At 34.6% G+C, this 25,710-nt stretch overlaps 2 protein-coding genes across 2 annotated transcripts; both read right to left on the bottom strand.

Moving 5' to 3' along the window:
• Positions 1–572: 572 nt before the first annotated feature.
• LOC132559423 (polyamine-modulated factor 1-binding protein 1-like) lies at positions 573–1,973 on the bottom strand. Its single transcript, XM_060224036.1, has one exon. It carries the CDS (start codon positions 1,971–1,973, stop codon positions 573–575), a length of 1,401 nt encoding a protein of 466 aa, XP_060080019.1.
• A 15,963-nt stretch (positions 1,974–17,936) lies between these two features.
• On the bottom strand, positions 17,937–18,839 carry LOC132559422 (uncharacterized). Its single transcript, XM_060224035.1, has one exon. It carries the CDS (start codon positions 18,837–18,839, stop codon positions 17,937–17,939), a length of 903 nt encoding a protein of 300 aa, XP_060080018.1.
• Positions 18,840–25,710: the final 6,871 nt, after the last annotated feature.

The raw sequence follows: 25,710 nt of genomic DNA, 5'->3' as shown, positions 1-25,710 counted from the left end.
TGGCAGTGGGTCAAAAACCATTGTGAGGATATTGATATTGTTAAGACATTTTCACTGTCCCATCATTATTCTATTCCACGTGACTTATCATGCATCAGTTCACATGATCTCCGAAACGATTCAAATCGTCTTAGCTCATTTCTGGCATTTATGAAAAATGTTTTACTAGAAAATATACTTTGTGCTAAAAATAACGAGTGGTTCCGAATGCTGTCGCTAAGTTACTGGATATAACTACTACAAAGATCAGACAGATAATGGAAATGAAATCACTCACCAATTGATCAGACACAACAATTCATGATAATGGCGGGGTTGAAGTACATACAAACAGTAATTTGAAAAAAATATGTAAATATGAAATTTCCTTTTTATATTATTTTCTGTGTTTTGATGTTAATGAGATTGTGAACAAATTAATTTTTATTTATGAAATAATGTAAGAACTTTAGGTAGGAGTGGAGTATACACAAATTTGTTTAAATCTCTATAAAAAGAAAAAAGACATATGATAAAAGTTCCCCGGGATGACATACATGTAATTGTGATGTATAAGATAATTACAGTTTCCATTATTCTGACGTCACAAGTGTTTTCCGTTTCTTCTTTATCTTTTCCTTTAATGATGGGGCTAATTTAACAGTCTGTGGTCTATCGAAGAGTTGCTCAACATTTTCTGGGCTAGATTTGTAAGTCTGTATAATTTCTAGCTGTAAAAGTTGACCTGACAGTACGTTCACTTCCTGTTCGAGTTTTTCTAAACCGTCCGAATAACGATCAAAGTCCGTTTTATAGGCTTCATAAGATTTTTGGTTTGTTTCTACTTTTTCACGTAACAGGAACTTTTCCTGTTTTTTCACCATCATCTGATCCTCAACATCAGACAACTCTCTCTCGATCGACATCAAGAATTCTTCCAAGTCATGTACTTGTTTGACGAGACGCTGACGCTTCATCTGAAGGTTATAATTTTTCTTTGTTTGCGTCAATGTAATTTTCAAAAAGTCGGCCATACTTGATTTTTGTGATTTTTCAGTGTGTTTTGTTTTCTTCTCCGTCTTAAAACCACTTAGTTGCACCTCTAAATTATCTAACTCCATCTCAATCTTTTGGAGTTTTTGTCGGTTGTTGTGAAGTAATATGTGTGCAGTTTTAACGGCCTTTTCAATCTTCTTTTGTTTCTCTTTTTGATTTTTCAGTACTTCCTCTCTCTTTTTCGTCATATTTCGTGTCTTTTTGATGTAATTGTTCACCTCGTCCATATATTGTTCGTCTCGGTCTAGCCATTTCCGTGAAATATCACAGAGTTTATTCACCTTTGCTGTTAGATCTGGAACCAACCGAAGAATAGGAAATGCTTTCAAATCACAGCTCACCATTAATTTGTCCGAGAACTCCGAATCCGTGTATAAGTCTTGATGAATGCCACTATCGTAGCTCTTCAATAGAAGTCGAATGTTTGTTATCTCCCTTTCCAAACCGGCTATATACGTCGAAATCTCCTCCATATACCTATCCGACACTTCCAAGTTGATATCGGCATTGTTATAACTTGTACAACTCTGATTAAGTCTTTGTAACACATCCGTTTGGAATTTCTCAACAAGCATCCGTAACTCCTCCACCGTTCGTTTCACATTTTCCCAAAATTCTGTGATGAAAGTTATCTCCCCCTGGTCTACATCCGCTACCTCTCGTAACTTATTGATAACTCCTACAACTTTCATTTCACTATCTATAACATTAAGTTTGACATTTTTCCGACGAAGTTCATTATTTGCCTTCAGGAAATTTTCATTACACTTTTTAAGATAGTCTTCACCTTTTTCCTCGCTCACCTCTTCGCCGTCCTTGCCGTCGTAAAACGACACGCGGACGTGGTCTACATCCCGCTCCATGTCGGAGATTTTCGTACGGATAAATTCGAGCCCGTCCAGATAAGCCCTCTGGATTCCCTCGCGCATGGATGTCATCATGGCTGGCTGTTTCAAGGTGTTCTGTAAAGACAAACATCATTTTTCAGTATACTGTAGTAAAAATTCAGACTGCGAACTATAAGGTTTCAAAAGGAATCAACCTGGTATTAGTCCATGGTGTGGCTATACTACAAAGGAATCTTTGAAAAAATAAAACTTAGGCGCCTAGTACCATCTTGTTTGGTCCAAACCATTCCTCGAAGCTTTTTAATAAGATGCAAGCGTCACGCTTGTTGGAAACGGTCAACACATATTCCAATAAAATATCATTTAGATACTAAAATCGATCACTTCTATGTACATATGCTACCAAGCAGTAAGACATGCCGTGCAAATACCTGCGCCATACATCAATCATAGAAGGGGGTCATTATCAGTTGATAATCATCTAGCCTTGCCTCTAAAGTGATTTTCATTATCCCAGTCCAGGAATACAAGTTTGCATATATTTGTATAATGATGCTTGGAAACAGATGATATACCCCAGGGAAAACCCAAAAAATGGCGATGAAGCAGATTGAAACATGCAGAAGTGTTCTTTAATGTTTCTAGTCATAGGAACATTACTTTGTTTTGCCCGTACATGTAAAGTTGCTTGCGGTTGCACTGTTAGGCACGTGAAGTTTATAATGATGTGCTAATCACAACTCGATGAACAACAAGTAATTTACAGTTCACCCTGTGATTGTACGCATAACGTCACACAAAAACGTTGAAACCACCGGGGATGTATCGATTTTTTTTATCATTGATCGGAAAATCAATAATTGTAGACGTTTAGGCGATATTCCCTTACAACAAATAACCTTTCAATGTTGGGATAAGTACAATATATAAAACTTTCTACCTGTGGACATATTCTATTTGACCACTATCCCAACCTCCTAGAATTCCCAAAACACTTCTTTGATCCTTCAGTTAGTTATTAATATTTAATGAAAAGTGTTGTTTTTGTTTTGTTTGATATTGGAGAATCCATGTTTGTGTACTTAGCTTTTACCCTGATAGCTTGGTGGTCTGACTCTGACCTTCCTATTTAAACATGACCGGTGAAGGCAGTAGTCGGCTACCTCTGGCTGGTCTTTAATTTGTATGAACTGTTGGTGATGAATGCCTCCTTATCCTACCTTTGACATTCTAGATGGATATGATTCTAGAATTGATTTCCGTGTGAGAGGAATGGTACGTCATGATGGTCATCATTGAAACACCACAGCTGTAGATAGCAGTGTTTGACTTGGCAAATCTGGCACTGCGTTGACGCAGGCTCGGCAAGGCCTTGATAAGGGATTTTCTGACATAAATAACACGGGTGACAGAACAGGGTGGATACATGTGTTTATAACTCCGATATCAAAGCTATGAATACCCTACAATATTTGTTACTTCGAGTGCTAAATATATTTTACTTATCATCTTGTATTTCAGCACTGATCGGTTTAATACATATACGTAAATAGACAGTTGACATAAAACAGAGGTAGAAAGATATATAACACGAAATGTACAATATCACATCCAGCTAAAAGAAGACATCATAAATTTGATAAATAGCACGTTTTAATTAGTGTTTAGTTTCAACAACAGATTAAGGTTATTGTCTGTCACCTCTCTGTTTCAATAAGACATAAAAAGTCAAAACATGACCTGACAGATCAGGTAAGACAGCCAAAAATACTGCTTAAATGCGATGCGACAAATGTGACATATATCCCTTTTACACAAGATTCGCCTGACAATGTTTCATCAACAGCTCTATAGTACTTTTACACGCTTGATGATACTTATTGAAGTACCTGTCGAGTTCTACTGATGATTTCATATAAAAATGGTTAAATATTGATATAGCGAATCACGATACAATACGAAATTTATCGGATTTATAATGCAACGAATATGAGTAAAAATCAACTGATACATCAACATCAGTGGTATTAAATGTATGTCATTGTCCTCGGCATGTACAACCAGTTCACCTGTATCAATAGCCTTGGTTTAACTCGAATTCTATTAACAGCCCACATGTATCAATAGTCTTGGTTTAACTCGAATTCTATCATTAGTCCATCTGTACATGTCACTAGCTCACCTGTATTAGTAGTCTGGGTTTAACTCGCGTTCTGTCACGTTCCTTTCAGCGACCTTTAACACGCACTTGTAGCAATACAGATCAACATATTCATTATTACTGCATTTAAGTACACTGCACTCTAAGGTATATCGAACAAGCGATAACCAAAAAGCTACCAAAGTGTTAAACTTCACCAGACATTGAATATGAAGTACTCTGTATCGTGATATTCTTTGTAGCGTGTACGAATAATTGAAAATAAAGAATTAAATGAGGTTTTGCTATTTACTACCACAGCCTTCACCAATAGTTGGTGGTATTATTTTATCATAATCGGTTTTGTTTTACCGGAAAAATCAGGGGTTTTTTTTATAATCTGTTTTCTTTTGTTTTTTACGTCGTTGTAAACCTAGTTCTAAACTGAAAACCTGACATTACTGACTGATTGACTGAGGTTTACTGAGGGGATGTTGTCGATAAAGCAGAAGACACTCACTCTTCAGGAACATCTGGTCTTACAATACCTGCACTTTTCAGAAAGCTTCCGTGAAAATATTTCTTTTGTTCCATTTTTGCACTCTTTTTATTGAATTATAGTTTGGATTATGATTGTGTTGACGTGGTATTTTCTTTATTGTTTTTGGGTTTGGCTTTTAAGATTGATCATCAAATCATGATAGTCCGCCTTAATTGTCATAAACAGATGAAAGCCAATAGTATTTAAAGACACGCTAAATAACTGGCAAAGTAGGTCAAGGATTCATTTTTATGCTGTTTATGAAACTCTTTTTGTCGCTGAAATATTTTTAATGTCTATATACATATTTGACTTTGAATTAACAAATGCTATACTGAGTTATCGATTAGATTGATCTTAGATCTTTATATAGTCTTATCGCTCTGCAAATAGGATTACATATAATTTGAACTGTCTGCCACGAGAGGTACGCAATGTGATTTATCATGTCTTATAAAACAAGTGTTATGATGGTATATTGACAGGAGAATCTACGCTGAACTGAGATCCTCTCTCAAACACAGTTGGTGTATTAGGCTTCATACTAGAATACATGGTAGCCAGCGTACGTCTTAACTATGTACGTGTCGAGAAGTACTCAATATTCCACATGGAGATTATATGACTATGAAGCAATTTTACATCATTTTTACATGTGCCAAATCTATAAACCATACTATATATACACAGCGTGCTGAAACATATATATACTTGAACTTCCCCAGGTATATAATAGGATATTTGATAAATCGGTGGTAAAAGTCGATATACACTTTACTTTAAGTTTGACATCTCGTTAAACAAAGACTTTTCAATGTCCTAGCTTCAATGTAAGTGCGACATCATGTACGTGCAATGTTAAAGTCCTTGTGCACGCAGTTTAGTCGAGCACCGAGTACTCGTGTTCAACGTGAGCTATGAGAATTCAAAGTGGATTGTATCTTGGTCAAACAAAATTAAATGTATTGATAAATCGTATATTGACCACCGTTTTAATAACAATAAACGGAAGTTATATTTCATTATCCATAGCCAATATTGAAAATACAACCCATGTATGATACAAAGTACCACACAATAATTATTACCTTAGCTTATGCTATGTTTTGGTCCTTTTTCCCTTTTAACGTTTTAAAGCAAAGCTTTGACAACAGGTTTCAAAGTAAAACACGGCAATTGACTTTCGGTTTAGATGACTCATAATGCGTTATCGAGTTCCTGTCCTACCTATTACGTGTGTTTTTGTAGCCTATGTGTTCCTTTAATTGTACATAGGAGTGAATTTGCTGTTAAAATTTGTAAAACATCACATGATAATCATATCGTCGTAATTTGGTCTACCTCCTACAGAGATTTTTATTTCTCTTTAGGACACCGCGTGTATACTTCTAGTAGAGATATGTGCCTAATGACTCGACAGCCATATCTATCAGGCCAAATGTGTGAGGGAGTGCGACATTAAATGACTCTGATAACCCATATTTAAACATTCTCTCGGCGTTGATTTTTTGAAGATTGTAAAACTCATTTAATTAATAAGTGCAGAAAGCATACAGGCATGTCCGCTCATTTTATTTCCGTCATTCAATGTTTTTGAACATTTCAAAATATTGGCGATCTTAGTGATAACTTTTTTTCCAATTTAAACTTGTTTTAAGGCAGAACTTTAATGGAAGTCAAAATAGAGTCAACTATATTAAAGGGTCATAAAAGAAAATTATTTTTTAATTAAAATTTCATATCGAAGACGAAGTGTTTAAAACCCAGTTCGCAGGAATACGATTTCTTGTGAAATGTAAATTAAATTTAATTAAATCTAAAAATAGCTCCAAACACCTTGCAGTGATGCTTTTGATAAACAGTTGTTGTTCGTTAACAACGATACTGCAAGACTAGGCGCCAAATCTACAAATGTACATGGAACTCTTACAATTTACAAGGACGACATGGCAGTACAGTACTGCAGTTAGGTATCTTCACTTCATAGAACTATGAAAGCATTGTAACGTATTTTCCCAAGCTTTGTTTAGACGACAAAACAGATATGATAAGATAAATACTGCAAGACAATCAACCAGGAACTGTCACAATTATAAATGTAGAATATCGATAATAATACATTGTACAATTATCAGGCTTAGGAAAACATTTACAACACATTATTGTATGGACCATGGTTATGGACCGTTATAGACTAACATAACTTCATGAGACATTGTGTACAGACACTATATTAATGGTGTTTGTGTAGAGAGTAGTAAAATAGCCAACAAAACCCCAGCTGGTTCATCTCTCTGAGTGCAGAGTCAGGATGTTGCGTCACTTTCTAAAGACCCTAAACCTAAGATATAACGTTAGGTAAGTGTTCCGTCGTCATATATTGTCAGTTTTAATACCAATTTCGATTATAACGCATCTGTTTAACATTCACTATTGCTTACACCAGTTTGAAATCATTTTTATAAGTAATAAAGAGCATACAATCTGTATTATAAATCTGCATTCATATCAACAGGTCCTTTCGTCTTTTTATTGGCAAATAGTCAGTTTTAACACTGTTATGACTTGTAAAGGACTGTATTATGTAAACTAAAGCTATGGGTCTGTATACAAATCTGCTTTGTTATCCTAGGCTGGCCAGGTAGTGTTTGAAGTATTACTCTGTTTGATTTGGCCTTACTTTACACCTTTCATTCATTTATTGGCATTTTAGCTGTAATACGTACAGTAGGCTTGCTGTGTTGAATTATAACTTACATCATAGGCTTAACTATTGATTATACAGCGACTTTTTATAACTTGTATGTGTGTTTTCTAACATGTCTAGCCCATGGTTCGAATACATTATACACAGCTACCAAAAGATGATAAATTATGACGAGAATGTCGCTCCCTCTCAAAAAATTTCGATCTAGAACACAACCATAGTCATGCAACAATATTTGCAATATTCACTTATGGATTGTCCAACCATCAATACCTAAATCTGGATCCAATTTTTTTTTTTTTTTGATCCATTTTTTTCGATGTAATGGACGGTATTTGCACAAAAATTACTCTCTTGCCCCTCCACATTCTAACATTTATTGTAATACATTTGTTCTTAACAAACGTGATTTTAGTTTCGGTTAGCAAATGATCATATTGCGGACATGGTTTTATTTACAAAGACTTTCCTAACATCCTTGGGTTATCTGTAAATTTATCTTAAGCATTTAAAACCTTATTTACTCAAGTGAATGTCATCGACCTCTAATTGTATTTTATTGTAGTTTTTTCTGGCTTTTTAAACAATGGAAATGTATCAACTCTGAATAACATTTACCAACTCTGAGGGCAGGGCTGGTCATATATGCATTCAATATTAATTAATAAAACGCACGATCGATCCTTTATGGTGACGAATTAAGATTGATATGAGATAAGACTTGGCGAACAAATAAATGAAAAGATATTTGATGGTTAAACAAATACACAAATTGTTTTCACCCATTAAATCACATCAAGAATCACACTGATAATATAATTAAACATGTGTCGACTATAGATAGACATGTGTCATGGGAATGGTCATTGACTAGTATTTGTATGAGGAACATGTTGTGTAGAGCACGCTAGAGGGTCTACACCATCGCCATAACTGATTGGCAAGGAACTGAGTATGGTTGATCGCTAAGTGCGTTTGTTAGGCACGTACACTTGGATTGGTAAAAACGACGCTTTATTCTTTCATTTGACGTTTAAATATTGCCAGAGATCCTATAAGCATTATACAGCCGGATCAAGAATCTAACTTTCCGCATTTCATGTATGGAGAGATCCGGGTAGATAGTATTATAATAACACATTGAAGCAAAATTAGATGACCTTTAACCAAACAAATCGTAACTAATCTGTTTTTGTAATTTGTGTTTTCATAATTCCGTGCAAACAATTTTATATTGCTGATTTTTTGCTCCAGTAAATATTTACCTTTCATGACGCAGATGGAATTGATGAACCCTCTCCCATTAACATAGGTAGGAAATCATTTAAATGACATACCCTTGTTTGATAAACACACCGAAGCAATAGTAAGTGTATATCATGGCGTGATAAAGTAGGTGGTATCTGACCTTTCACGTGAATCTTGGAAAAACAGCTAGAAAAACTAATTACAAATATGGAAATACCAACCTGTCAGCAAATCTTAATTCAAACTTAGAATCAATGAGATGAGAGCAAAATATGAACAAAGGAAATATTTCACGTAGACACTTGAAAACTTATCACAAAAGAGCAGTGTCTCCACTATTGAAATTATTTAAATGGAAATCTAAAATATTTCTTCTTTACACAAAGAACAGTCAACACCTCGAACATTCTTCTAGTGTTACACATACCAGCTGAATATTGGACCACCCCAAATGTGTTTTAAAACACTACCAAAACTCAAAATGAGGTACCCTGTTATAGCTTTATTGTATTTCTCTGGATTTCGATGTAACGTTATATTATCGGGTTATATATAGATAGATAGATTTATAAATGAGCAGACAATGACAGAATGAGAACAGTGTCTCTATGTGTTAAATAACATGTAGTAGATTATATGGTAATGTTAAAATAAACCTATACTGGATCGGCAGAATATTTAGAGTATGTTCTATGTTAACTGTGTTTTTATTTATCACTATGTTTATTTCATATATAAATGTTTGTATGCCGATAATTTGTACCCCACCTTTTTGTTGTACATATAGACTGAAGTTAATGTCATTCAGATCTATATATTATATAACAACAGTGATTGATATTATGGTTGTATTTGAAATGTTCCTGTCATTTAATAAATGACCATTAGACAACATTTCTTTTCTCTGTTGTTTTTTGTTTATAAGATATGTACAACAAATAACAAGCTGCAATCTCTGAGCTGGGTTACCATGCTAACACAAAAATCAGTACACAAGTAGGCGATGTCCGTAGTATTAAAATAACACCTGTATTGGATCAACAGAATATTTACAGTATGTTCTATGTTAACTGTGTTTTTATTTATTACTATGTTTATTTCATATATAAATCAGTACACAAGTAGGCGATGATGATATCGTATCTCCCGTGTATCAACCTGTTTTCTAAATCTGGAATCTATTGAATTCAAAATCGATAAAATCGACTTTAAGTTGTATTGAATTTTAGAACGGTAGACAATATGTCACCGGGAACCCTTTGGTAACGATACACACAGACAATCTTGTCCTCACAACCAGGTCATTCAAGCGCTTTCACACCATCCTGGCCCTCACAGATCATACAAACGCTTTTACACCATTCTTCCTTTCCCGTGACACATGAAATTATTTATCGGGCTCGGTCCTTTTAAATCGCATATTTCACCCGTCACTTAGGTATATGTATTGATTGTTGTGTGTACCGAAGGACAACCAGCTGTATTACATTGTTACCATATGATAGCTTTACTTTTCTATATTCTCCCGATTTAGCTCTCCCGATACTCCAGGTGTAATAAACCTTTATTTTCCTATGAAACTTCTCGCAAAGTTATATTGCTACATTTATTCAGGTGTGGTAGCCAGTGGAAATTCAATATATTTCAGTAAAGAAAAAATTAAAAATTGTGAATGCCTATACAATGCGTTCTCTGTACACCCTAATCGAAATACAAAATTAAAATCTTAACTGATCAGAAAACGACATGGTGAAGAATGAAAGCAAGAATATTGTAACAACTTTAACTGAGGATTACATCCGCCTTTGAATTCACAGTAAATTAGACTTTTGTTGGGTTTTTTTAAGAATCTGAACACAATTTTCATGAAACGCGGAAGTTACTAGTAAATATATCTCCCGCACTTACACAGCAATCGACATGCTGGCGATAGCCAAAAGCTCGTCAACGCGTTCTCATTCTCGGCATATTGAAATATCTACGTCACAGTTTGTTTTCAACAAAGTCCTATTACTTGTCGCAATAATGTGATATAAAGATTCGTCCTTCCTAATACTAGAGACAGTCTTGGTACAAAAACAATCTTCTTTCCTAGACAACAAACTTAAGATTAATGAAACGAAGGGATAGGGGATGTTGAAAGTAAAGATTTACACAGAGGCTCGTGAAAAATACATTTTCAGACGCTCCGGAAAGGCAAGTGTCTAGAAGTCAATCGAAGTAAGCATTAACATCGAATACCTCTAGGTACTTATTGCAACAGGAAATAAACAGTGAAGCATAAGGCCATGGTGACAACCAAAGAAGTTCCATCTTTCATGGAATTCATGGAAATCGAGATCGAGAATCAGAGGTGTTACTACCTAGAAATGGATAATTTAGAATTAGAAATCAATCGAAAAGTCATTATGCTTTATATGTCACTCGGCGAAAAGTTCTTCCTGATGTTTGCGTCAGAAATAGAGAGTCAATCAGCCTTCTTAATTTCCCATTTCTGGTAAGTACATGCGTTGGAAATTATCAATAAATTCATGTTATTGAAAATTCCTATCATGTCTAAAAATCAATCATGTTTACCAAAAGCAGAATACTTGTCACAACCTAGGCACAAAACAAAACATTTGTCACCATTAAACTAATTGCAACCATGCCACAACATATGTCCACTTGCTGACGTCAATACGAACAGGTACACCCACAATGTAGGAGCCCGTCTGTATAGAAGTGAATTATTCATAGCAATGGTGTGTCTTAATGGTCACCCTAAATACGTAATACCCGTTTCTATATCTGTTATTAATTTTCTGCTTGAACTGGGTTCTTTTGTTCCCTTTACTAATATTGTATCCTATTTTATACCGCGACAGGAATTGTCAGAAATGCCCTGAACCCTTGCGTGTGTTTATAGATACTGAAGGCATAATGTCACAAAATACCTGTAACAGTATCAACAAATAGACCAACAATACACCTGTGTTTGTACCTGTATATTTCGACCATATACATATTCTAGATATATACATCCGAGGATATACCCAGCGGATAGGATATATACTTAAGCCATTAACGTGGTTAATACTATTTAAGACTTTCCTATTCAGTGTTTACCTGTAGACTTGCTTGACCTACATACAACTGTATGTATCATACACCTTGACAGATTTTCATTAGACATGGCTATTGGTTCGGAACACTTAATGTCTATCAATAACCGGTTCAATATATATTTTCTCTATCTAGTTGCTTAAACCTACCAATATTTTACCTTGGAAAAACGAAATCTATAGAAAAACATTCGAACCTTTCCTAAAACTATACTAAAAATAAACATATTTTACATCAAAATCTCCAAAGTATGAGTTAGATATGTGTTTTTTTTCTTTTTTTTTTTTTCTTTTTTTACCTGTTTAGACACCTTACCTGTACACAAATACATTCCTCCGTCGGTCACTTTGACGAAGCCATGTTCTATATCCTAATGACCACAGCCAGATGAACAGTACCAGGCGAAGAAACACCACCGGTACGACAAGTACAAACCACTATAGTAGCTTAACTCTCCCTCAATCACCGTGTGATAACACTTTCCAATGTAGCCATGTTTGATAAGAATATATCTCAATAATACACCGCCTGATATTCCAACCTAAGACGTTTGATGAACAGTACTGATTCTGATATATATATTTATAGTATATACAGGTACAACGAACACATTGTACCCGAGCTCGCGTGCGCCAGCCTGTGTTTGTGGCTATAATCACTATAACTAAGCGCAGACCAGGTCGTCTCCCTTCGTAATGCGGTTAAGATCGAACTCTTTGTTCGATTGCTATTCGGCTTTAAATTTTAGTCGTATACAAAAGCTTTAAGACATACACCAACAGAGGCGTCGTGATCAGTCCTTTAAAAGGAAAACATAATTTGAATATGAACAAAACTTATATGCTGCTCAATGTGCACGGTCACGCGATCGAGTATAGATAATTTATTTACGTTTAAAGGTGTGTTAAGGTATTTCACAGGTACCAGGAAATCGACGCTGAAAATCTTATTTAATTACTTGTAGTTAATCCTTGTTAAAATGTCTTAAGACCGGACTACTCGGTGAAACCGTCTCCACGGAATTATATATTATGTAATGTTACACAGGAGATACTTAAATCTTATATAATATCGTACATGTGTACAATTAGTATAGTTGATAACCACAATATGTTGAGTCACGTGAATATATCAGAAATCTAATATCTGGACACGTACACAGTACGCATGAATTATTTTTTTAAATGCTTATTTCAATATTACATTATTTATGTTATTGATACTTCGAGTTTCCCTTATTTTCTTTCATTCCCGGGGGTAGGGGTGAGTTGGGATGGGGGGTGCAGGGAGGCAATGTCCACAACGTCTAATCGTATTAATTAGCCACACATATCTTTATTCCTAAAGTAAGAGACACAAACTACCTCAAATATAAAACAGGATGACATTGCTCATTTCTATAAATAGATATGACGATCCAGATGTGTACTTATAATAAACAAGCCAACACCAAGGAGCTAGACAAACGTGAATACACATTAAGTCTCTAAGCAGATAAATTTCGGGGATGGTAGGGGGTGGTGGGGAGGGGGAACCACGTTACAACAGGAAAAACATAAAAACATATGGACTTGTTACCGTCTATGCTAATATGAACTTCCCTGGTTTGTACGGAATATCAATATTCGGTAAAACGGACACCTCTTTACATAGAGCGATATAATTTTCAGTGAATATCGATTTTAACCTCGATAACGACTGATTTTATCCTCTAAGGCTCCGGATAGGTCCATATTCATCAGGACTTAAACTAATAAACAGGTCCCTGTGATTCCGTATATTTTTTATAAATTGATCCAAGATTTAAAAGTGACTTCATCAATGGAGTTAAATTATCGACCAACGAAATAAGTCACAATATTTTACACGAGTTGTTAGGATGAACACATATGATACAATTGTCCACTCGCTAGGAAAGCGTGACCAGGGAGCTATATATAGACATAACCTAGGATAATTTTTCTGCCGATCCATGCGATATTAATCCGATTGACTGGATCGATGTCGACAATGCGATACTTGACTGATGAAGAAAGGCGCCCGACTTAATCCCATCGTCTCTGTTGATAAGACTCTACAGAATGATAAAGTCGCTTCCCATATTGTGATCAAGCTGAGGGATGTGATTATGAAACGTCCATTTCGAGGCTGCACCGAAAGCAAGACATTAAATAATCCCATCAATAGGGTTGAGATTTTCGTTCTTGCCCCAAAGATTAAGGAAGGGAGTCTATTTATTTTCCTAAACTCTACCATGTCACTTTTGACAATGTCCAATAACACATCATAAGAGCGGAAAAAAATAAAAAAAAAGTATATAAAAACATCGCAACGCCATGTTTCTGTTTGTGTGTATTTAAATTTGATGTTTGCAATTACCTATATGTAAGTATAGTTATGGTTGTTATATGACTAACGAGATCAAAAGAAACTAAACATTAATTACTAGGGTATAATTAAGTCTGCCAAAATGATTAAACAAGTTAGATGTGTCACGGTGAGAAACATCAATCTCTCACGTTTCAACCTTTAAATCCACGTAAGGAAAGAAAACATTTGTATGAAGACCTCATGGAAATGTTTAGAAATACAAAGGAATGTCGCAAGTTTGTGGTTTGTTGGAATCTATAGGATTTGTATACAAAATCGTGACGGATCACATATGAGGTTGAAAATGTTAATAGATTGCAGTGTATATTGAGCTCTATATCGGGTATAATTGAATTTTTTTTTGTACCGCACTGACACGAAATTCTGGTAACGACGAGGGACTCACGCGAGTCGTGGTAATATCATCCAACAAAGCTGATGGACAGGTCATCCAAAAAAAAAAGTCAATTCTAGATTTCACAAACCAATAACAATGTACAGCTTTATCCTTATATTCACGAACATTCCAAATTAAATGAGGTCGACAAGCTATGTTATTTCGGTTGATGTAGGTCTGTAATCAAAATAAATGGACATTTCTATTAGCAATAAAATGTATCATGAGCCAAGCGTAACCAATATTTAACATATACATCTGTATTTTTTTTCTCTATGTCCTCTTCACAACGTTTTCTCAATTTCACGTCTTAGAATGTACAGGCCAACACGTGTACTGTAGATTCATGTATATACAGCTCAAGTGTATATCTTATTAGGGTTGAGGTCGTGTCTCATCTCGGGTGTATATTAATTACATGCCGTTATTATACACGCTTTGCCTACCTTATCTTTTCATTCCGGGTTATTCCGAGTTTATCGTTACATTTTACTGTCTCTCCAGGGGTTGCACACCCAATTCTCCGTTTTAAAAGAATCATTTAAATGAAAGAAAAAACGTCTTTTGAAGAATGTGTCCCGCTTGCATATATACCTATGGACAGTTTTAATAGATTTAATTGACTTAAACTACAGCATGCAGCTATACACGACTTCAAACGTGTAGAGGAATGGTGGTATGAGCGACTTGCAGACAGAATCGGTGTCACTAACTGTGACATTATCACTGTTGAATAGGATCGGTGTCACTAACTGTGACATTATCACTGTTGAATAGGATCGGTGTCACTAACTGTGACACTATCACTGTAGATAGGATTGGTGCCACAAATTGTGACATTAGCATTGTATAACAGGATCGGTGCCACTAATCGTGACATTTTCATTAGAGAATAGGATCGGTGTCACTAACTGTGACATTATCACTGTAGACAGGATTGGTGCCACTAACTGTGACATTATCACTGAAGAACAGAATCGGTGCCACTTAATGTGACATTATCATTGCAGAACAGAATCGGTGCCACTAACTGTGACATTATCATTGTAGAACAGAATCGGTGCCACTAACTATGACATTTTGGTGCCACTAACTGTGACATTATCATTGTAGAACAGAATCTGTGCCACTAACTGTGACAATATCATTGTAGAACAGAATACGTGCCACTAACTGTGACATTATCAATGCAGAATGAAGAAGAAGAAATCCGCCGAATATATTGACTAACATGACAAATTTCTCCACGTGACAGGGTAATTTTTTACGGATTTCACCACCAAAATGAAATGAACCTCTGAGAGGTAATAACAATTTTGAAATACCAAAATATCATAAATGGAAGCGAAACATTGTTAAATTTCGATTCTAGTAGTACATATATCATTTAACTATTTTAGTAAACCACACACCCGATTTTTTTTTTCTCTCATTTACACGACTGTTGAGTCCGTATGAAGTCGTGTGTACCTGTTCACGGGACTTTCGTCAATGCCCGTAATATATTGTCCACACAACGCTGATCTATGTAAAAGAGTCGCATCAAAGGGAAAAGAGCTATTAACAAGTTGTCGCCAAATCACTTCTTCGAGTGGCAGTAAGTGGTCAAGTTCAGATTCCGGTCAATACACGAGTAGCTATATTACCGTAGTACATGTCGATCGATTTAAGACATGACCAATATTTGGACAGTATATTTTAGTTCATCGAAGGTTCATATGGTCAAGACATGTACAAGGAGGTATTGGATCGGGATGAAGAAACGATCACATCCATAACGCTAATTTATAATAAATCTGCGGGCAATGTCAAGTTCAGTATCTGGTGATGTCATTATAATTGTGGCGATCGTTTTGTTTACACCTCTCACAAAGTCACCAGATGTCTTGTAATGACTTCTTATCGATATCCTTCACGTAAACAATTGTAATACTCCCACAGGTATTTGCTCAATATGTGATAAGAAATATATGAGTTCGTTCCGTCTGTTAATTAGGACATTCGTGAAATATTAACACACCGCCAAATGGAGAATTTTTACCTGGGAAGTGTAAAATTGTAAAATGTTTATGTTTGACTTAATTGTATCCTAGCTTCCTATGGTAGAATAAGGACGCTTTGATGAGAGGGTTGTTTTGTTCACTATCGCTGATTATCGTAATTAATATGTCTTTCAATAATATTGATGATTGTATTGGAAACTAACCACGCTTTACCTTTCACAAGTACTTTGAACCTTTAAACAACTTGAAGGTAAGTGTTGTAGTAACCTTGGTCTACTTTATGAAAGTATAACAGAAATTTAGACAAATATTGACTAGGGTTGCAATGACATGAAGAAGTGTGTATATACATACAAAATATTAGCAACTGACAGGAACCCGTGTGAGAACTTGATCGATGTTACGCCAGTGCTTATTTACTATGTAACCTAGATAACGACTAACTTGATAGGTTTACTGTGCCCTTTTATTTCTAAGGCCAAGTAATGTACTCACGGGGAATCAATGGTGACTAGATAACATCACAAGGAATAATCCACCATTGATAAAAACGAAAATCATACCCATACATTAGTACAGCGAGATATAATTACAAACTCATTAGAGCCTAACTGTTTTACATAAAATCAAGTGCCTACATGTAGGAGTGAATGCCTTAGGATTACGATGTTACCGTAACCACAATTTATACACAAACAATAAATGGGTACGTTTATCGTAGATTTTTTTAAACTTTATATTATACAGGTTTAACTTCGACCTGGGATAGACTTTCGCCTGAATTTTCTACTTCACAAAAAGTGTTTTTATTGCAGATAACCTTCAGGGAATTCTTTCTCTTTCAAATGCCACTCTCAACTAACTGTTTGCTTTCTAATTTTAAAATGTCAATAGTACTATTTTGTTGTATGCAAATATCCTGCATTTAGACTAGATATATCAATATTCATACCTTATAATGAAATTTTGAAGCTGTCACGTATAATTCTACCCACCACACAACCTGATAGTCTGGAAGTTGGCTTACTTTGTTGATCTGTACCAAAATCAAATATATTTCTACATTTACAATCATAACCTATATAGATCCCACTCGGGGCACTGCAGTGTCACCATGGAGACTATAAATTACTGGTAAACAATTGCCACAGCCGGATGATAACACAGGTGAATTAAACATCACATCTACTCGTTAGTGCAGAATTATACAATACACTTACTTCTATTGGAACCATGGCTTTTTTGCTTTTCTTTCTTCTGTCTGTGATCAGTGGCTAAAGAGAGAAACAACGTGACCATGATATTGGTTTTATATCAGGCCGTTAGTCTAATACTTCCAATCAATGTATATAACAATCTGTTCGGGTTGATATAAGCTGATACTTTGATTTATAAAGATTCTAAAGTTTCACTTTTGATCCATTTTCAATCATTGTAGAGTTAATACTGTCTTCAGTCTTTAAAGATTTAATAATTTTGTAGTTTTTTCACTATCACTTCTCACAAAAGTTCTATAAATCAGTGGTACCCTGCCATTCCTTATTAAGTTTCTGTAATAGTTCCTACACTACCACTTCTCATAAAATCATTATCACTTCCTACACTACCACTTCTCATAAAATCATTATCACTTCCTACACTATCACTTCTCATAAAATCATTATCACTTCCAACACTACCACTTCTCATAAAATCGTTACTAGTTCCTACACTACCACTTCTCATAAAATCGTTATTAGTTCCTACACTATCACTTCTCATAAAATCGTTATTAGTTCCTACACTACCACTTCTCATAAAATCATTATTAGTTCCTACACTACCACTTCTCATAAAATCATTATCACTTCCTACACTACCACTTCTCATAAAATCGTTACTAGTTCCTACACTACCACTTCTCATAAAATCGTTACTAGTTCCTACACTACCACTTCTCATAAAATCGTTACTAGTTCCTACACTACCACTTCTCATAAAATCGTTACTAGTTCCTACACTACCACTTCTCATAAAATCGTTACTAGTTCCTACACTATCACTTCTCATAAAATCGTTACTAGTTCCTACACTATCACTTCTCATAAAATCGTTACTAGTTCCTACACTACCACTTCTCATAAAATCGTTACTAGTTCCTACACTATCACTTCTCATAAAATCGTTACTAGTTCCTACACTACCACTTCTCATAAAATCGTTACTAGTTCCTACACTACCACTTCTCATAAAATCGTTACTAGTTCCTACACTACCACTTCTCATAAAATCGTTACTAGTTCCTACACTGCCACTTCTCATAAAATCGTTACTAGTTCCTACACTACCACTTCTCATAAAATCGTTACTAGTTCCTACACTATCACTTCTCATAAAATCATTACTAGTTCCTACACTACCACTTCTCATAAAATCCTTATTAGTTCCTACACTATCACTTCTCATAAAATCGTTACTAGTTCATACTAAAATCGTTACTAGTTCCTAAACTACCACTTCTCAAAAAATCGTTCCTACACTACCACTTCTCAAAAAATCGTTACTAGTTCCTACACTACCACTTCTCATAAAATCGTTACTAGTTCCTACACTACCACTTCTCATAAAATCATTATTAGTTCCTACACTACCACTTCTCATAAAATCGTTACTAGTTCCTACACTACCACTTCTCATAAAATCGTTACTAGTTCCTACACTACCACTTCTCATAAAATCGTTACTAGTTCCTACACTACCACTTCTCATAAAATCTTTACTAGTTCCTACACTACCACTTCTCATAAAATCGTTACTAGTTCCTACACTACCACTTCTCATAAAATCATTATCAGTTCCTACACTACCACTTCTCATAAAATCGTTATAAAATCTAGTTCCTACACTACCTTCTCATAAAATCTTACTCATAAAAAAATCGTTACTAGTTCCTACACTACCACTTCTCATAAAATCATTATTAGTTCCTACACTACCACTTCTCATAAAATCGTTACTAGTTCCTACACTACCACTTCTCATAAAATCATTATTAGTTCCTACACTACCACTTCTCATAAAATCCTTATTAGTTCCTACACTATCACTTCTCATAAAATCGTTACTAGTTCATACACTACCGCTTCTCATAAAATCGTTACTAGTTCCTACACTGCCACTTCTCATAAAATCGTTACTAGTTCCTACACTACCACTTCTCAAAAAATCGTTACTAGTTCCTACACTACCACTTCTCATAAAATCGTTATTAGTTCCTACACTACCACTTCTCATAAAATCGTTACTAGTTCCTACACTGCCACTTCTCATAAAATCATTATCACTTCCTACACTACCACTTCTCATAAAATCGTTACTAGTTCCTACACTACCACTTCTCATAAAATCGTTACTAGTTCCTACACTACCACTTCTCATAAAATCGTTATTAGTTCCTACACTACCACTTCTCATAAAATCGTTATCACTTTCTACACTACCACTTCTCATAAAATCGTTACTAGTTCCTACACTACCACTTCTCATAAAATCATTATCACTTCCTACACTACCACTTCTCATAAAATCATTATTAGTTCCTACACTACCACTTCTCATAAAATCGTTACTAGTTCCTACACTATCACTTCTCATAAAATCATTATTAGTTCCTACACTACCACTTCTCATAAAATCGTTACTAGTTCCTACACTATCACTTCTCATAAAATCATTATTAGTTCCTACACTACCACTTCTCATAAAATCATTATTAGTTCCTACACTACCACTTCTCATAAAATCATTATTAGTTCCTACACTACCACTTCTCATAAAATCATTATTAGTTCCTACACTACCACTTCTCATAAAATCATTATTAGTTCCTACACTACCACTTCTCATAAAATCATTATTAGTTCCTACACTACCACTTCTCATAAAATCATTATTAGTTCCTACACTACCACTTCTCATAAAATCATTATTAGTTCCTACACTACCACTTCTCATAAAATCGTTACTAGTTCCTACACTGCCACTTCTCATAAAATCATTATTAGTTCCTACACTACCACTTCTCATAAAATCATTATCACTTCCTACACTACCACTTCTCATAAAATCATTATTAGTTCCTACACTACCACTTCTCATAAAATCATTATTAGTTCCTACACTACCACTTCTCATAAAATCGTTACTAGTTCCTACACTACCACTTCTCATAAAATCATTATTAGTTCCTACACTGCCAGTTCTCATAAAATCGTTATTAGTTCCTACACTATCACTTCTCATAAAATCGTTACTAGTTCCTACACTACCACTTCTCATAAAATCATTATTAGTTCCTACACTACCACTTCTCATAAAATCGTTACTAGTTCCTACACTACCACTTACCAGCATAATCGTTTTTACATGTCTATTTCTTTTTGAAAGATTGTATAAAACTTATTATCTTACCACTTCTAACAGTCATCATCAAACTTTATTTCCTCCCAAAGGAGGACACTTCTAACAGTGTCATCAACAGTTTATATACTTTCTGTTCTTCCCCAGAGTATATAATTATTCCTACACTGACACAATTCCAAAGCGGTCCATCATCCTTTCCCAAACATTCCATAGTATATCTTAACTACGGCTTGTTACAAAGAACACAACAAACTTTCACACAGATTCTATAATAATTCCTATCTGCCAGTTCTCGCAAAAAACTCTTCAAAATGAATCTTACCCTTACACTTTATACAAATATTCGTGTTTGATTTTATACAATACTACTAAAGCATATTCTTAAAAGAATCTAATTATTTAATTTGAAAAAATAAATTAAGGGAAATTAATGGGAAAAAAATGAAAGAAGAAAAAATATTAAGAAATATTTTATAAATGGTAGTATAGCTCGTGCTAAATAAACTCGTAGGATGTTAATGCCATTTAAAATTATAGAACCGTCATCTGTGTTAAAGTAAAAATCATGTTTGGAACTTCGACGAAGATTTGAATTAAGTGATCATTTTAAACATACTGTTAACTATTTCATACTTGTATATACATTACGAGGAAAATAAGTACAGATTTTAGCACGGTATGTTACGAGGGAAATAAGTACAGATTTTAGGACGGCACATTACGAGGGATATAAGTACAGATTTAAGCATGATTACATTACGAGGGAAATAAGCACAGATTTTAGCACGGCATATTACCATGGAAATAAGTATAGATTTTAGCACGGCTACAGTACGAGGGAAATAAGTATAGATTTTAGAACGGCACATTACGAGGGATATAAGTACAGATTTAAGCATGATTACATTACAAGGGAAATAAGTACAGATTTGAGCTCGGCTACATTACGAGGGAAATAAGTACAGATTTTAGAACGGCACATTACGAGGGAAATAAGTACAGATTTTAGAACGGCACATTACGAGGGAAATAAGTACATATTTTAGAACGGCACATTACGAGGGAAATAAGTACATATTTTAGCACGGTTACATTACGAGGGAAATAAGTACAGATTTTAGCACGGCATATTACCAGGGAAATAAGTACAGATTTTAGCACGGCTACATTACGAGGGAAATAAGTACAGATTTTAGCACGGCAAATTACGAGGGAAATAAGTACAGATTTTAGCACGGCATATTACCAGGGAAATAAGTACAGATTTTAGCACGGCTACATTACGAGGGAAATAAGTACAGATTTTAGCACGGCTACATTACGAGGGAAATAAGTACAGATTTTAGCGCGTCTACATTGTATTTATACACACTGGTCTTTATCAAGTATAGAATATCTCTGAAAAAACTAATATAAGGTACCAAATGATTCAACAGAACGTACCATTAAACACCAATAATACAGAGGTTTGATTAGAAAGAATCAATACATAATGTTATCAAAAGAAACCCAGCACTATGTATAGGTGTGTGATAATTAGGGAATTAGAGAACCACACATGGATAGCCCTGGTCAAAATCAAAGCTTCTCTCCGTCTACACCATTACCTCTCTAGACAACGTTATCATTACTAATAAGCAGATGGACTGCCATGATATTACAGTCTGCCTTCAATATAAGTCGGATTAAACCGTCTACATTTGATTTGACTGATTGGGTGTGTAGTAACAACATATCGATTAGTTAATTAAGGTACGGTGTGGACTTACAGTAATCTATAAAGACTAATTAGTCCAGTGTTCTACTTGTTAAAATCAAATCAAATCAAAATGTCAAAACGTATTCCATGTCCAATCGATGCGAATCGGTTTTCCATTTCATTGGTCTTAATTCAATATCTTGATATTAACTTATTGTTTGTTCTAAATACCATAAATATGTTAATGGAATATAAAGAGTATTTATTAAGTTACCACGTAACCGAGATATACAGCAAAGCATTGATAAAATAATATAATTATAAGACAATCGTGAAAGAGATACAAGGATTTTAAATTCATTATACATGCTGAAGATTATATATATAAATCTTGTTATCAACATCACAAATACAAGTTAGATATATTAGAAACACCCGTTTGACTGACATAAACCAACCAGTGGTTTACTGCTAACAAGCAACTCTGGCGTTCTCCCTTGTTAACTGAGGGGCACTGCATATCGGTTGTCTTTCAATCAACAATTATCAAGTCTTCATTCACCATATTAATCTTGGTCAATTATTAACATAAAGTTGAGTTTCGGAATAGCTTCTTAAAGGTGTTTTTTATATTAAATATTATGTTTGTTTAAAAACAAAAATCAGAATTGCTACAATTTGTCAATACGGATAAACAGTGGAGAAAAAGTGCTTCTATACTAACACATTGGCATTCTTTGTTTGATAAATTGAGCCACGCAAGTGGGCTTTAACTCCTTAGTGTGGAAATGCAAAGACAATATCACATTAATGATCGACCCTGGGCAATGTGTGTTTAAAGATTCTTTCTCTTGTTATTCAGCCACAATAGATTTAAAATAATCTCGCTGCTAACATCTATAGTGATGATACAATAGACAATGCTATGAATGCCGTGAATAGTCATTGTCCATGTTAAACTACTTTAATGTTTCGGACGTTGATCGATTACACAAATAAATAAACGTATTCAAAGCCATTTACACACAATTAACGAAGAATGTACGTGTTTTATATTACAGACATAAATATTAAAGTTTTCCCCGTTTGGTGATACGTTCGTTGTCATTTGTATAGAATTTATCACACCTATCACCTTCGGTAAACTATTAAAATTTGATTTTTTTTATCCGATCAAGCGAACAAATATATATCTTGATTCCATATGACATAAACCGCAAAATATTCTATCAGTGTAAATAGTATGTTACATTATCCAAACCTTTTCTTTTCCTCATAATGCATTTTTGTATCTCCCATGTAACAAAATATCGTTTTAAATCTATTTTAAACAGGACAAACTTGTTATATTTTTGTAAGGTGTAATTCGAAAGACAAGACGTGAACATTATGTTATTTGATAGATATTAGTGATATGTTTAGTTGCCATAACTACCAATGAGTAATTTCTTGTGGATTAGACATAACTCAAACCAAAATCACTGCAGCAATAATTTCTTGATCTATAGTAGTTCAGTAATGTGTGTTAGAAACATAACACAACGGCATGGTTTAAGATTGGTTAACTGAAAAACTGATTATTTGATCATCAAGGAGTATCATAAAAACCATCAAATTACTAGTATTGGTAAAATTTCACACTGAGCATCCGTGCAAGCTTACTTCAAGCTCCGAATTTTCCTTCTGATTTTCGTCTTCCTCCTCATCATGTTCTTGTATGCGCTTTGCTTTGCTCTTTTTCCGTTTATCCCTAGGTTTCCGCAATGGCTGGAGCTGCAAGGCTCTGCCTTGACCAGTGGCTATCTGCTGGGCAAAGTCCTGTTTATTCCAGGGAAATTTTGAATTTGGACGTTGCATATTGTTCTAGTATACCAAAACAGGCTAGAACATATCACTAGAGGAATGTTGAAATATATATCACATTTCTAAATATATGACAAGGTCATTTCTGTCCGCAGTTTACACCCATCACTATCCAAACAGTGTACTTATAGTTATACAGTGGATGAGTTATAGCCAAATGTAAACACAACACATCCGATGTAAATTATTAACTTAAACAGCTTAGGTTTGGTTTTCGGAGCGACAAGTAAGCGTTACATCCCAATAACTTCCAAATGTTTGAACTTCGAAGCTTCAGTATAGACATCACACCTAGTACTGTAAATACTTAAAATGTTTCCATTTCTTCTCGGGTTTAAATGTCTATAAAACTAAGTTTACATATTCTATATAAACATCCATGAAAATCCGGAACAGTCAACATCCTTTTATATGTCGTTGTTTGACACTTGGTAAGAGGTTTATCCAAGCTGAGGCCTGTTTTACACGAATACCTTTAAAACACTGTTCTGGGTGTACGCTTTGGTGATATCTAATATATGCACGACGACATTGAACTGATATTTTGTATAGTTAAACTTGGCAATAGGTAACAATAGACCCGTGGTTTCAATGCACGCCCTCCCCTTATATCCAACCTCATCTTTAATGGCTGCTCGCGGGGCCAGGTCAGGGGGTATACCTAATCCATTTAAATTTAATACTAAGGCATTTCCATTATAATTGAGTAATATTGATCCGTAATGTGTTTATCCATTACCATTTCAACCCCAAAAATAATAAATATGATATCGATAGAATTAATGAGCTAAAAAATATGAATAAATTATTCAATATACAGGCATTTTTCTTTGTGTGCGCAATAAGATTTTACGTGTGACGGGTAGAGTCGCCGAGAATGGTAAACACTTACAGACATGTAGCATCATAAACCTATCATATATATATATATATTTAGATTGATTTATTCTGGTTCAAATACATAAACATGTCTGCAATATATGTATTTGATGTAGATTTGACTTTAAATAGGAGTTTTGCTGTTATGACTCTTAAAGAGCTAAATCCCCCCAGGAATACCTTTATAATTATGATTCAGGGTTTCTATAGTGTATTATATAGAAATCTGTATTCAAATTGTTTAGAATATAAACACGACTGCGTAGAGTCATAGGAATGCCCCATTAAAGAACTATTTAGATATAATTACTTTACTAAATGTTCCGATATCGTATAGGAGGTCGTCGGTGTAATATGAATAAAGATATAATTTCCTTTAGAAAACATACGGCAGGGGGAACCAACATAAACGGCTGTCAAAGGTTAAACGTCAAAATATCCCCATCAGCTTTGATGATGTTATAGGTAGTTAAA

The sequence above is a fragment of the Ylistrum balloti genome, unplaced genomic scaffold, assembly GCF_031769215.1.
Source record: "Ylistrum balloti isolate Yb309-2 unplaced genomic scaffold, AGI_CSIRO_Ybal_v1 Utg370910, whole genome shotgun sequence".
Lineage (NCBI taxonomy): Eukaryota > Metazoa > Mollusca > Bivalvia > Pectinida > Pectinidae > Ylistrum > Ylistrum balloti.
The sequence above is the reverse complement of the archived record's forward strand: the minus strand, read 5'-3'. Positions and strand labels throughout refer to the sequence as shown.

Bases quoted from the DNA above. Each gene is read 5' to 3' on its own strand.
- LOC132559422 (XM_060224035.1), bottom strand. From the start codon at position 18,839: ATGAGAAGTGATAGTGTAGGAACTAATAAGGATTTTATGAGAAGTGGT.
- LOC132559423 (XM_060224036.1), bottom strand. From the start codon at position 1,973: ATGACATCCATGCGCGAGGGAATCCAGAGGGCTTATCTGGACGGGCTC.